Below are 14,676 nucleotides of genomic sequence, written 5' to 3'. Positions count from 1 at the left end.
TTATTTTTGGTTTTTTGAGATAGGATTTCTCTGTGGCTTTGGAGCCTGTCCTGGAACTAGCTCTGTAGACCAGGCTGGCCTCAAACTCCCAGAGATCTGCCTATCTCTGCCTCCCAAGTGCTGGGATTAAAGGTGTGCGCCACCTCTGCCTGGTGTAATACTTCTTAAACTAATATTCCACAACAGGTGAGTCCCCTCCCTTCATACCACCAAGAGCCATCCAGATCCAGGTTCATCTGTGTACCCATGCTTGCCACCTACAGAGAGGCATGGCCTTAGGAATCCATGCAGCCACCATTGTTATCCCCACAACGATTCCATGCTAAACCACCACAGGCCCATCAGAGTGTGAGGGGCATGGGGGTACGCACAGGTGTGTGCAGGCTTGCACTGGAGGACCTCGGGTATCATTCGATCAGAATCATTCACTGGCCTGGATCACACCACATAGACTAGGCTGGTAGCTGGCCGGCTAGTGAGCCCCAAGAATCTGTCTCTGTCCCTCGGTGCTGCGATTACCAGCGTGTGCTACCATACCTGATTGCTAGATAAGGAACTCAGACTACGCTGTCTCCCCAGCCTCGCGTACTAATCCTGCACACCAGAAAGTGAGGCTCCAGGAGAGCCAGCCACTCATACTCTTAACCAGAGCCAGCCTGCCCTTGTGACATTTATGATTCTGGTGGGCCCCAACGCCCCTGCACCCAGCAAGGAGCAGCAGGAGCAGATGGCAGATACATTGGGAATAAAGGGGAAAGGAATGAGGGCAGAAAGAAGTTCTAGCCATTGTCGGTTTTAACAGATCACCTTGGAGGAAGTGGTGTTTCAGTGACAAGAGGTGGGAGGCTCTGTCCCCTGTCCCTTAAGGGACAGCCCTGACCCAGCAGAATCTGGTTCACTATAGACTTCAGGTTGCCCTGCCTGTGCCCTGAGGAGCTCTTCACAGGTCTGACCCTGGGGTCTTCTCTGAGGGGTACAGAGGTACCCCTGTCCAGGCAATAGCAGAGGGATAAGACTCTGCATTCAATCCTCGAGACCCTCCAGACTGCACCACAGCCGTGGCTAGACATAGATCTTAGTTCACTGTTGTGGGGCTGGCTAGACTGCGGAGACCAGGCGCTGTCTCAGACCCTAGAGCCAGAATCTGCTTTCTCACTGGGTCCTGGGAGACTGGTGTAGATCACAGACGTTACTTGGGAGCTAGAAATCCCCAGACGTTTAAGCATCCTGAACCCATAACTCTACACCACGAGGTTACTCAAGTTACCACCTTATAAGCCAGCCATGGGGCTGGAGAGATGACTCTGTCAGTAAAGCGCTTGCACATGGGGTCTATCCTCAGAACCATTTGAAAAGAGGGCATGGCTGTAACACTCTTGCCGTTCTAGGACTGGGGAGGGAGAGATAGGAGGATAACCTATCTGTGGCTTGATAACCAGTCAGTTTAACTCAATCAGTGAGTTCCAGGCTGCTGAGTGACCTTGTCTCAAAAACAAGGTTGACGGCTCCTGAGACCTGAACTCAAGGTGACCTTATGCACTGCACCCACGTGTATGAACCCACATACATGTGTACCCACACATGAAGACAGAACCATGACGCTTGAGGTGGCATGATGCTGGCTGCAGCTGTCCTGTGAAGTCCTTGGGCCCCTCATCACAGGAATGTAGGCTGTCCTGCCCCTTCTGTTCACCCATCCACGGAGGACAACTCCTCTCTACATCCTGTGTCAGCAGAAAAAGCTAGCTAGCATCGGGCATCTCCATTTAATTAAGCAAGCGGCAATGTATGCAGAAAGAGCCCCATTAAGGGTGGGTAATTTAATTTAATTCCCTTTTAAATTTAGCCCTGGAATGAGGGCACATTGTAGTTATCAGGCTGGGCCAGAGTCAGTGAATGAGACATAGAGGCTTCAATCCCTCCGGAGTGCACATCTTCTTGGCATGACGGTTCTGGGCTGTGCTGAGCCCGAGGACCTCGTGTGGCAGATGGCTGGAGAGTGAGGGTAGAGCATCTGGCCTCTGTGGACAGTGAGAATCAGCCCCGGAGTAAAGACTCCTTTACCCCACCTTCTCTCACCAGGATCCTGGATTTCCGCAGAGTCCCTCCTGTGGCTGGCAGGATGATCAACATGACCAAGGAGATCCGGGATGTCACACGGGACAAGAAGCTGTGGAGAACCTTCTTTGTGTCTCCAGGTAACCTTGCTGAGGACAGGGTGGAGTGGAGGACTAACGCGGCTTAGGTCACGTGCTGGCCTTGGTCAACTCTAAGAAGATTAGGGATTAGGTTACTCTTCCTGTTGCTCAGATAAAATGTCCAGACAATAGTGCCCTAAGGAAGGAAGGATTTATGTGACTCACAGTTCCAGGGTCCAGACCATCATGGCAGGGAAGGTGTGGCGTCAGGAGTGTGAGGTAGCTGGTCATGCGGCATCCACAGTCAGGAAGCAGAGAGAGATGGATGCTGGTGCTCAGCTCACTTTCTCCATTTTATTCAGTTCAGGATCCCAGCCCATGGGTTAGTGTTGTGCACATTGAGAATGTGTCTAGATTTAACCTAATCTAGAAGCCTCCTCATAGGCATGCCCAAAGGTGTGTCTGCTAGGCAATTCTAGAACCTGTCACATTGACGGTCAATATTAACCATCACAGAGACCATAAAATACATCTGTGTAGCAGCTGTGTCCACTTAGGGTGGCCATACAGCCTCCAGTGGGTGACATGTATGTGTACCAATCTGCAGACATATGGTCTCTTAGTGACACCTTCCTGTGCCCATACAGAGGAGTTTCCATTGTGGTCCAACTGTGCATCTAAGTTGATTGATTGATTGATTGAGTTCTTTGTTATTGTTGCTGCTGTTAGGCTTTGATTTGGGTTTGGGGAAACAGGCTGACCTGGAACTCATGTATACCAGGCTGAACCCAAACGCTCCATTTTCCTGCCTCAGCATCCTAAGTACTGGGATTATGGATGTGGGCCACCATACTTGGCTGTTGTTTTGTTTCTCCTTGAACTCATGGTCCTCCAATCTCAGCCACCAAAATGCATGATGACAGGTCTGTGCCACCATAGCTGGCCTGCTGTATATTTTTAAAACTCTAGTCTCTCTTGAAAGCCTCTGGTAGCCTGGTCATCAGAGCCCTGTTCTCCCAAACCTTTCTAGATCAGAAAACAGCCAGAGGGACTGTCACCTGGAGATGTGTCTAGCAGACTTTCTCTGCAGATGTAACAGCTGGCCACAGATCTCTGGTGCACTGAAGGTCACCACTGGACACCCTGCATGCCAGGGAGACGTGTGTGGCTGGGGTGTTCACACTGATGAGACTTCAGACTTCACACTGTGAACCCCACACATGCACAGAAACCAAATCATGTGCTTATCTCTGCATGGGTGTTCTAACCCTGCTCTCTGGGTTTCCCTGTGGTCCAGGTCTGTGACAACCTGCTTATCTCAGGTCTCTCTGCAATGCCCCTTCCACCTACTCTGTTATTATTTGTTGTTATTGTTTTTTTTATTTGGGGGTATAGTGTGGCATGTGTGTGTTTGTGTGTGTATAGTGTGTGAGGGATATATAGTGTGTGTGTAGCATGTATGGCATTTGTATGTAGTGTTTGTGGTATTTATGTATGTGGTGTATTATGCTGTGTGTGTAGTGTATGTGTATGTGGTATGTGTGTTTATGTGTGTATATATGTATGGGGTGTGTATAGTGTGTGTGGAGTGTATGTGTGTGTGTGGAGTGTATGTATAGTGTGTGTATGGAGTGTACATATAGTGTGTATGGAGCATGTGTGTGGTGTATGTGTATGGAGTGTATTATAGTGTTGTATGATGTGTGTGTGTGGTGTGTATGATGTGTGTATGTATGGTGTATGTGTATGGGGTGTACATCTAGTGTGTGTATGGCGTGTGTGTGGTGTGTGTGATGTATGTGTATGGGGTGTACTGTAGTGTGTGTGATGTTTATGATGTGTGTGCGTGTGCATGTGTGTAGTGTGTATGATGTATGTGTTGCATGCACGTGCGTGTGTGTGTGGTCGAGTTGACCTCAAAGGAATGACCTCAGTACACTACTCAGTCTGTCTCCACTCTTACTGACCAAAATCTCACCAGTCCCTCCTATTCTAGCTCCCCAGTTGTCTTTGTCTCCTGAGTAATAATGCTACAAGTGACCTTCATCCCAATCCAGCATCTTCTAGGGCTCAGGACCCCAGTCCTCATGTTTGGCAGTAAACAGCTTGTCCACTGAGCCATGACCTCAGGCCCTGTTGTGTTTTTGAGATGGAGTCTCATGTGGCCCAGGCTAGCCCAGAACTCTCTAGGTAGCAAAGGATGACTTGAATCTGGATCTTCCTGCCTTCATCTCCCAAGTGCTGGCATGCCAGGTGTGTGAGGCAACACCTGTTAGTTGTTTGTCTGCTTGTTTGTTCTGTGGTGCTGGTAATGGAAACGGAAGCTTCATTCCTGCTAGCCAAGCCCTCTGCCAACTAAGCTACATCCCAGCCTGTTCTTTACTCTATTTTCTGTGTGATACATTCTGAAGGTGCCAGAGGTCCCATAGCCATCTGCAAAGCAGACTGAAGTGATGAGGTGGGGGGTGGCGGTGCAGATCAGCTGCCCGCACTCTCCTGATAGTGCAGGCAGGAATTCCACCATGCCTCACACCCCTGCAGTTCCCGCAAATCATCCTATTAAGGCCGTCATTAGATTTATCTGCAGTCTTGGAGTCGCACAAAAGCCGCAGATCAGCTCTTGCGGCTCTTTTCCGAGCTACATTCATAAATGTGTCAGAATCGAGGCCGTGAACCCACGCCTCGCTGAAGCTTCGCTTCCACCAACCACCATCTCAGATCCCATTGATAAGAAGAAATAGGGGAGCTGGCTAAGAGTGTTTACTGCATAAGCATGAGGGTATGTGTTCACATGCCCCCCATAGCACCCACATAAAGGTGGGGCATGAACCCTCACATGCTTGTAACCTCAGTACTATGGGAAATAGAGACAGGAAAATCACTGGGATTCCAATTACAGTGAGAAACACCCAATGTCTGTCTGTGCCCCTCTCCACACACACATACACGCGGAGGGAGGGAGACTTCCTTGAATAAGTGGAGACACACATTCATTTTCCCTTGGTCCCTGGTCCCTGGGACTCTCTATCAAGAACTGGACAATTCTAGGTGGAGAATCTCTGGTGTTAGCAATGCTGAAAGTAAATCACTCATAGTTGCTTGGGCCCACAAGACAGCCTGTGCTGTAGATAGGAACTTTCTCTGAAAGAGCGGAAACCCACCTCAGACTGGGACCTGCTGAGGACTGCATTTCTGCTGAGATTCCCACCTTGACTGCTGCCTGCCTCTGCTGAAGGGACTGGCCCTGGTGACCACTCACTTCTGCAGCCCCAGATCTTGGCATCTTGCCTTCCACTGCCCACAGCGACTGACCACCACACCCCCAGCTATGCACACCTTTCAGGCACCTGGGCTGAGCTTAAGCCTGACTTGTGCCTGAAGACCTCACTGCTTCTTGTCCTTTGCTGCATCGTTTAATCCAGCTTGTCTATGCATTCATTCACAGTTGTGTGCACTCATTTTTATGTGTATGTGTGAACCCATTCATGTTTGTGTGCACTCATTCATATAGGTGTGTGCACTCAAATGTTTGTATGTACTCATTTATGTGTGTGTACTCATTCGTGTTTGTGTGCACTCATTCATAAAGGTGTGAGTACTCATCCATGTTTGTGTGTACTCATTCATATAGGTGTGTGTGCTTATTCATGTTTGTGAGCACTCATTCATATAGGTGTGTGTACTCATCCATGTTTGTGTGCACTCATTCATATAGGTGTGTACACTCATGTTTGTGTGCACTCATTCATATAAGTGTGTGTGCTCATTCATGTTTGTGAGCACTCATTCATGTTTGTATATATTCATTTTTGTGTGTGTGTACTCATTCATGTTTGTGTGCACTCATTCATATAGGTGTGTCCACTCATGTTTGTATGTATTCATTTATGTGTGTATGTGTACTCATTCATGTTTGTATGCACTCATTTTTATGTGTATGTGTGTACCCATATAGGTATGTGCACTCATGTTTGTATGTACTCATTTATGTGTGTGTACTCATTCGTTGTGTGCACTCATTCATATAGGTGTGTGTTCATGCATGTTTGTGTGCACTCATTCATGTTTGTATATACTCAATTATGTGTGTGTGTGTGCTGATTCATGTTTGTATATACTCATTTGTGTGTGTGTGCGTCTGTGTGTGTGTGTGCTGATTCATGTTTGTATGTACTTGTTCAGATAGGTGTCCTACCTCAGGTTTTATGTCCACCCTGTTTTTTTGAATCAGGGTCTCTCACTGGGACCTGGGGCTCACCGATTACATTAGGCTGGCTGGCCAGTGAGTCCCAGGGGTCCTCTTGTCCCCACTACCCCAGCACTGTGCTGACAAGCACATGCCACAACATTCAGCTTTTTAAATGTGCCTTCTGGGGATGGACTCAGGTCCCCACGCTTGTGTGACAAGACCTTTACTGACTGCAGCTTTAATTGTGCTTTTTGCCCTGTTCTTGGAGGTGGCACTGTTTAGCAATGGCTGACCCACAGCCGTTCAAGCCCCAGCACTCTGCTTTTTCCGCTCAGACCTCCATCCTGAGCTCTCAAGGGAGGACAGGAAATAAAGATAATCCTGGGCAGGTCAGGCAGGGGTCTAAATGCCAGTCACTCAGTCGCTTCTGAGAACACGCCCTTCTGAGGCCAGGCAGGCTGGGTGACGTCACTCACCTAAGCCACACACTTGGCAGAGCTGCTGGCTCAGCATCCAGGCTGGTGGCAGGGGTCATCCCCTGCTGCAGCTGTGAGCCCAGGTGACACAGCCCCCAGAACTCTCAGACAGCATGTGGATAGTAGGGCATGGGACATCCACAGCTGGGGACACAGAGGGACTGAACTCTACCTCCTGACAACTGGTGCTCATCTCTCTGCCCAGGTGAGGAGGGTCCAGGTAGTTCCCAGCACATCTGTTAGCGTCTCCTGCTTCCCCGGATGGGTCTGTAATGGAGGTGTCACCTTTTGTGTATATGTGTGTTTGTCTATAGGTATGTGAGTGTGTATGGGAGGTGTTTGCATGTGTGTGTGCTTACACATATGCGTGCAGAAGCCAACCTTGGCTACTATTCCTCAGGGACCTTTAACCCTGTTCTAAATCCAGGGTCTGTCTCTCCTGGACCAGGAGCTCACTGAGTAGGCCCAGGGAGCCTTCCGTCTGTATTACCCAGTGCTGGAGCAAGTGTGCACCAAACATACCCAGATTGCTTGCTTGCTTTCTTTCTTTCTTTCTTTCTTTCTTTCTTTCTTTCTTTCTTTCTTTCTTTCTTTCTTTCTTTCTTTTTTAATGTGGGTTTAGGGAATGGGGCTTAGATCTTCATGTTTTCCAGTAACTGCTACCTCCCTGGCCCTCTGTGTAGTATTAAAGATGCCGTTTATCAAGCTCTAATACAGACATCTGTGAATTCCCTCTACCACCAGGACAGGACCCTCAGCCTCCTGCCCTTTGCCAGACCATGCTGCCGTCTCTCCCAGCTGGGTCCCTGTGCTCTCTCTGCTTTAGCTGGCTCTGTGACTTGGCACTGTGATCTCAAGATGTGAGATCATGTCACCTCAAATGTCAAAATTCATAATAGTCTCCGTGGAGCTGGTTTGCCACCTCCAGTTTAGCTCTTCACCTGCTGGTGTCGTTGGGTGGATCCAGTTGAGGAAATCACCCAACATGAATTGGAGGAACGGGGGCTTCAGGAGAAGGCAGAAGCAGCAAGTTAGGAATTTACTAAACTGTTTTCTGTGGCCCAAGGGCCCCAGCAGCCCCTCCGAAAGATGGTAGACAGCTCACGAGGGTATGTGGGGTCCAAGCGCAGTCATGGGTGAGGGCTTCTGAGGTAGGAGTCACCGAGGTCACCTGCCGCAGTGTCGGTATCCTGTGGGTTTAGTTGTTTAGAATAGTGCAGGATTCTGGACTTGGTTTGTTTTTCATTGTGTTTGGCACATGTAGGTACATGCACACGAACATGCACAAGTAGGTGCATGCAGAGCCCATTGGTCAGCATGAGGTGTCTCCTTCAATCTCTCTCCACCTCATGCTTTGAGACAGGATCCCTCATGGAACCTGGAACTTACAGGTTAAGTGAGGCTGACTGGTTAGTGAACTGAAGGGATCCAACCATTTCCACTGTCTTTAAAGCTGACATCACAGGTGTGAGCCTCAGTGCCCACCTGTTTGTTTGTTTTGGGTTATTTTTTTCTAGGCAAGGTTTCTCTGTATAGCCTTGACTGTCCTGGAACTCACTCTGTAGACCAGGATGGCCTCGAACTCACAGACAGCCACCCGTCTCTGTCTCCCTGTCTCCCCGGTGCAGGGATTAAAAGGCTTGAGCCACCACACCTGGCTTACAGTGCTCAGATTTTTTTTTTTTTTTTAAATGTGGGTTCTGAGAATCTCGCTCAGGTCCTCATTCAGCAAGCTCTTTCCAGCTGAGCTCTTCCTGGGGCCCTATTTGCTTTTAATAAACAAAAGACTGAACTAAATACTCATCTGAGCAGACGAGATGCATCTTTGTTGGTATGGAGCTCCCTCCCGGCCTCAGCAGGGGACCTTAGCTGATGGTCCTGCATGCAGCGTCCCACACTGGGTCTACTGGTGAGCCCCAGCTGTCACATGTCTCCTCTGTAAATCCCCCTGCAGGTGCTGCTCCCATCAGCTGGCCCACAGCTCCCAGTTTGCAACTCACAGGGAGACTTGCCAGTCAGTTGCAAGTTGTTGGTTGTCCCCACTCCCCCCGCCGCATGAACCCCAAGAATCTTCCCTGACTGTCAGGGGCCCCCTAAGGTGGTTCATCCGGCCTGAATGCTTCACTCTTGACATTCTGCAGAGCTGGGTGTCACCGGCCACTCTAAAACACAGCCACCTCCATTTAGCTGTCCCTGCCAGACCGCATTCTGCCCCATCAGCCAGATTTCTTTTGAGAACGTTCCAGATGTCTGGTTTCCTCTGAAGCACAGGCAGGGTCTTGGAGGCAGCTTTGATCTTCCTTTAGAAAAGCCAGGTCTGTTTGGGTTTGCTGTTTCTGCTTTGCTTGCGCTTCTAGATCCTTCCGCTGCCAAAATTGCCATTGCTGCGGCTGAGAGCTAAGTAGAGCGGGGAGGTCTTTGATCACGGCAGACAGACACCCTTATACTTTGGAGCAGCTCTGTTCTGGGTCAGTCAGGAGGTGCGTGCCCCTCCCTTCCAGGTGGGGCAGGCCTCAGAGGGGCCTTCTGTAAACTCAAGCCGGGAGCCTGCGAAAGCTCCATCCTGGGTGTGGGGTAGCTCCTGGGGGTTCAGGGAGGGCAGTTGAGGGCCCCAGCACCACACAACTGAGAGGCACGGCTGGGCCTCTGAAGCCCCCAGCTCTAAGGAACACATTTCTTTGCTGTCTTTGTTTCTCCTGACATGTCTCGTACACCCTGGCCATCTGTGCCTACGCCGTTAGTTTCTGCAAGTCATCCCTGCCTCTGTGACACCAGGCTGTAGGGAGCAGAAGCAAGTTTCCTTTCTTCTTTCAACACGATAGGCTCGGAGCCCAGCTTTGGTAGGGCCGGTGAACTAACAGAGGCATCCAATTTCATGGTTCTGGCCAACAAGAGACGGGATAGAACTTTCTCTCCTGGAGACAGTTCTTTTGCCTGGCTTCCACTGCTTCTCTGCCCTAGGCTGGGGTGGGGGTGGCTCAGTTGTGGGGAGCTGGCTGAACTGCATCAGCACCTGGAGCTGCAGTAGGCTGGCCTCCTTTTGATCCTTTCCACCTTAATTAGCAGCATTGACTAGGGAGGGGTGATGAGGCCAGGAAGGGAAGGGGAGAGGAGAGGCAGTGAGCCTGACCAGCCAGGACTTGCGTACCCACAGGTGTGTCAGGAATCATAGATAACACATACCCCATTCCTACCCCTGCCCCTTCCAGACCTGGTCCTGGCAGTTCTCCAGCCTCCATCCCGACTGATGGCTGTATGGCCTAGGTGGCTTTGCAGAGTCAGTTTTATGGGTTGTCTTTCCCAACCCCGCATGCACGCTTATGTGTGTCTTAGTTCGGTTCTTATTGCTGTGAAGAAACATCATGACTACGGCAATTCTTATAGAAAAAACATTTAATTAGGGTGACTCACTTACAGTTTCAGAGGTTCAGTCCATTATGATCATGAAGGGGAGCACGGCAGCGTGCAGGCAGACATGGTGCTGGAGCTGGGAGTGCTACGTCTTGCAGATAACAGGAAGTTCACTGACTGTCACATGGAGGGAAGCTTGAGAAAAAGACCTCAAATCCCACCGCCATAGTGACACACTTCCTACAGAAGGTGTGCCCTCCAATCTCCAGGTCTGGATTAAAGGCACGTGCTGTACAGTCCCCTCCAACAAAGCCACACTTCCTCCAGCAAGACCATGCCTCCTAATAGTGCCACTCCCTCTGAACTTAGGGGGGCCACAGACATTCAGACTACCATAGTGTGTGCTCCAGAGGTTGACATCAGGTGTCTTCCTCGATGTCTAGCTACCATGTCTCTCATGGAACCTGGAGCTCCCTGATGGGGCTAGACGGTCTGCCCAGCAAGCTCCGGGGATCTCCCTGTCTGAACATCCCCAGCACTGGGGTTCCAAACATCCACAGTCGTCAAGGAGGTAGCTGAGTTGGTAGACTGCTTACCTAGCACTGACAAAGCCCTGAGTTCCTTCCCCTGCACCACATAGACCAGGTGTAGTGAAGCAAACTGACAGCCAGCACTTAGGAAGGGGAAGCAGGAGGAGTAGAAGTTCAAGGTCAGAGGGTGGGGAAAGAGCTCGGTTGCTAAAGCCCTTGCCCTGTAAGCCCAAGTACCCCAGCTCAACCCCCAGACTCCATGCTTAAAATAAATAATAATAATAATAATAATAATAATAATAATAAATAGATATAAATAAATTCTAACTGTGGGGTCACACTTGCAATACTAGTTCTAAGGACATGGAGACAGGGGGCTTCCCTGATACTTGCTGGCCAGTCAGCCTAGCCTGCTTGGCAAGTATCAGGTGAGGGAGAGACCCCATTGCCCAAACAAGGTGGACAGTGTTCTGAGAAATGGCATCTGAGGCTGTCCTCTGGGCTCCCCGCACACGTGTGTATACTTACATGCATGTGCGCACACATACAAGTCCAAGTTCATCTGTTCCATAGTAAATTCAAGGCCAGCCTGGGCTACATGAAGCCCTGTCTCAAAAGCAGAAAAAGAAAGACAACTGTTTCCTTTTTCTGGTGTTGGCCAGTGGTGTTTGAGCAGCTTCTTTCCTGTGTGAGCCACACAGGCTTGAGAATGGGAATGTTTCCATATGCCTCGCCTGCTGGGAACCCTATCTGGAGCAGCTGGGTCAGAGCTGATCGCACGTGAACTCCTCTGACAGCCACTAGGCTGACTTCCAAGCGTCTTCATCATTTGATGACCCTGCTGGGATCCCAGGGCTCTTTACCTCCTTCACGCATGTCACCATATGGCCCTTTGGTCACAACCATCCAAGAGGATGTGAGCCGGTTCTCACTGTGGGTTTGGTGTGAGTCTCCCAGACGAAAGAGCTAACTGGATGTCTTCCCATGAGCTTTATGACTGTGTGTGTGTGTGTGTGTGTGTGTGCGCGCACGCGCGCATGTTTATCTGCATGTGGAGACCAGAGGTCAACTTTGGGAGCCTTCTTCGAGCTCCTTCTTTTTATTTTCCTTCACCTTTACCTAGAACTCACCAAGTAGGCCAGGTTGGTGAGTAGAGAGGCTCAGGATCCTCTGGTTTTGCCTCCCCAGCTCTGGGATCATGAGCATATGCTATCATCCCCAGGTTTTTACATAAGTGCTAGGGCTGGAACTCAGGTCCTCCTGGTTGTAGCACCTTTGCACTGATTTCTGCCTGTCCAGACTCCATTTGTCTCTCTTTGGAACCTGACCTGCTCATGTCTTTGCCCGAGTAAGTGGTTCCTTTCATGGTTAGGCTGTATGTGGTTTTTTGTTGTTGTTGTTGTTTTTTTTTTTTTTGCAGGTAAATACTAGACTCCCTTGGGTGTCTGATTGGCATTTTCTCTACTCTTAGGAGCCTGGGTGGACCTGAGGGGATTGGCATGTGAGCAGCAAGTAGCTCTGGCAAGGGTCTGACTTTGATTCCCTGTGGCTGCTCTGAGGGTGTTCTGGGGTATGGGATCTCAGGGCGATGGCAGCCACTGGGTGACGAGTCCTGGCTGTGAGGACAAAGGTGCCTCAGGAGCAGCACTGTGGGTGCTTCCAGGAGTGGTGGCCGCTGACTGACTGGATCTCCCCTTCTTCAGCCAATAACATCTGCTTCTATGGGGAATGTTCCTACTACTGTTCCACGGAGCATGCCCTGTGCGGGAGACCCGACCAGATCGAAGGCTCCCTGGCGGCCTTTCTGCCTGACCTGTCGCTGGCCAAGAGGAAGACATGGCGGAACCCCTGGCGTCGTTCCTACCACAAGCGAAAGAAGGCCGAGTGAGTCAGGCACCCCTGGGACTTAATGGCCCGGCTTCTGCCCACTGCACAGCCAAGGACACAGGGCCTGGAGGGGAGAGTCAGTAGCTCAGGTTCAACAGCAGCAGCAAGGGTAGTGCGAAGGCAGCTCCGCTTGTGCTGCTATGAGAGTAGCAGCCGTGTGTCTTGGTTACTCGTCACTGACAAAGATGGTTTTGGCCCCCAGTTTGAGGGAGCAGTCTGTCATCATGAGGGAGGCATGGTGGCAGAAGCCCGAGGTAGCTGGTCACCGTCAGGAAGCAGAGAGAGACGAGGATGTGGATGCTGAGCTCGCTTTCTCTGTTTTATTCAGCCTAGGACCCCAGCCTAGAGAATGGTGCCGCCCACACACACTCAGAGTGGGTTTTTGCTTCAGTTAAAACTCCCTGGAAACACCCTCACAGACACACCCAGAGGTACACGTGTTTCCATGGGGATGCTAAATGCAGTCAAATTGATCCTATTAACCACACAGAGCTAGGAGAGGTGCCACTGGGGTCTCTCAAAACACAACCTCCCCCACCCCACCCCACCCTCTGCCTGTCAGGTACTAATAAAAAGCTTGACATCAGCTGACAGTGCCTTCAGTCCTGGTTCCAGCTAGGGCGGGAAGGATGACCTTGTCATCTCCCAGGCTCCTGTTAATTCAGCCCCATAGCCTGTCCCAAGATGTGTCCCTGCAAACACTCCATCCCCACTGTGAACCCTCCTTACGACGTGTGAACCTACTGACCCAGGCTCTGCCGAGCCGGGAGGTGCCAAGCATCTGGCCTGGACCTCCCTCTTCACTCAGAGGAGAGACCCTCAACCTTGGTCTCATTATGCCCCCCTCTCCCCAACACAGATGGGAAGTGGACCCCGATTACTGTGAGGAGGTGAAGCAGACGCCACCCTACGACAGTGGCCACCGAATCCTGGACATCATGGACATGACTGTCTTTGATTTCCTCATGGGTACGTCCTGCAGGGCACACTGGCTGCCAGAAACGCCTAGACACCTTTGACTGGTGTTTAGGGTCACCACCTGGTGACCCACAGCTCAGGAGGGGCAGAGGCCTCTGAGCAGTTGTACGTGCTTGTCCCTGCAGGAAACATGGACCGACATCACTACGAGACCTTTGAGAAGTTCGGGAATGAGACCTTCATCATACACTTGGATAACGGGCGCGGGTGGGTGTTCTGTGCCCTTGAAGACCCGGGGAAGCCAGCCATCCCTCATCCATGGGGAACCAACCTAGCCTGAGAAGCAGTCTCTGGGGCAGGGGAATCACCTGAAAGGCCGGGCCTAGGACACATCAGGGTGTGCAAGGAAAACTCCCACGGGGTGTCAGATTCATGGTAGTGACCATATGAGTACTTCCTATCACACCTTCCTGTTATCCTGGGGAAACTGAGGCCAGAGAGCCTGTGACTTGACAAGAAGGGCCAATAAGCAGTCAATTCTGTCTGGGAGAGGCCATCACCGTCTGCTTAACAAGGTAGACTACTAGCTCCAACTATAAAAAACAAAACAAAAACAATACTGCCAGTGCTGGAAATGGCCAGGGTCAGCCTTGACATCGATGATCCTCAGGAGGTTACCATGGTACTATGGCACCATGGCACTGAGAGGTGGGACCGTGCAGGGCTGGGCCCCTGTGCCCTGCCTGGCTTTCCAGCTCCTAGAGCTCTGATGGCGCTATCCTCTTCCCACAGGTTTGGGAAATACTCACATGATGAGCTCTCCATTCTAGCACCTCTTCATCAGTGCTGCAGGTAGGAGCCCCTGCCTGACCGGACCTCTTCCTGCTCAGCTGCCACCATCACTACCTGAGAGGCAGGGGCAGAGCCTGCCCCCACCCATTGTAGCACCATTGGGCAGGCATCCACAGACTGAGCCCATCCCACCTCACTGCCCATGGCTCCTGCTGACCCCTCTCCCCTCAGCCTCACCTGGGTATCTCCCACCTATAAGAGTTCTCTCAAGTGCAGACAAAGGGTCCTTCTGTTCTGCTCATTGCTGCCAAACTCACCCTGCCCACTTTGCACAGTCTCTCAAACACACACACACACTGGTGTCTGTACATAGGCTCCCAGAGCAGATTACTTAT

The 14,676-nt window shown here is 50.8% G+C and overlaps 1 protein-coding gene across 1 annotated transcript in view; it reads left to right on the top strand.

Moving 5' to 3' along the window:
* The window catches only part of Fam20c (FAM20C golgi associated secretory pathway kinase), a 56,437-nt gene that overhangs the window by 39,123 nt on the left and 2,638 nt on the right, over positions 1–14,676 (top strand). The window contains exons 5-9 of the mRNA XM_057765636.1: positions 2,083–2,198; positions 12,388–12,568; positions 13,431–13,540; positions 13,675–13,756; positions 14,282–14,341. Coding sequence (XP_057621619.1) covers positions 2,083–2,198; positions 12,388–12,568; positions 13,431–13,540; positions 13,675–13,756; positions 14,282–14,341 — 549 coding nt within the window. The remainder of the gene's footprint in view (positions 1–2,082; positions 2,199–12,387; positions 12,569–13,430; positions 13,541–13,674; positions 13,757–14,281; positions 14,342–14,676) is intronic.

The sequence above is a fragment of the Chionomys nivalis genome, chromosome 3 (assembly GCF_950005125.1).
Source record: "Chionomys nivalis chromosome 3, mChiNiv1.1, whole genome shotgun sequence".
In the NCBI taxonomy this organism is placed as follows: domain Eukaryota; kingdom Metazoa; phylum Chordata; class Mammalia; order Rodentia; family Cricetidae; genus Chionomys; species Chionomys nivalis.
Note: the sequence above shows the minus strand (reverse complement) of the source record. Positions and strands in the feature narration are given on the sequence as shown.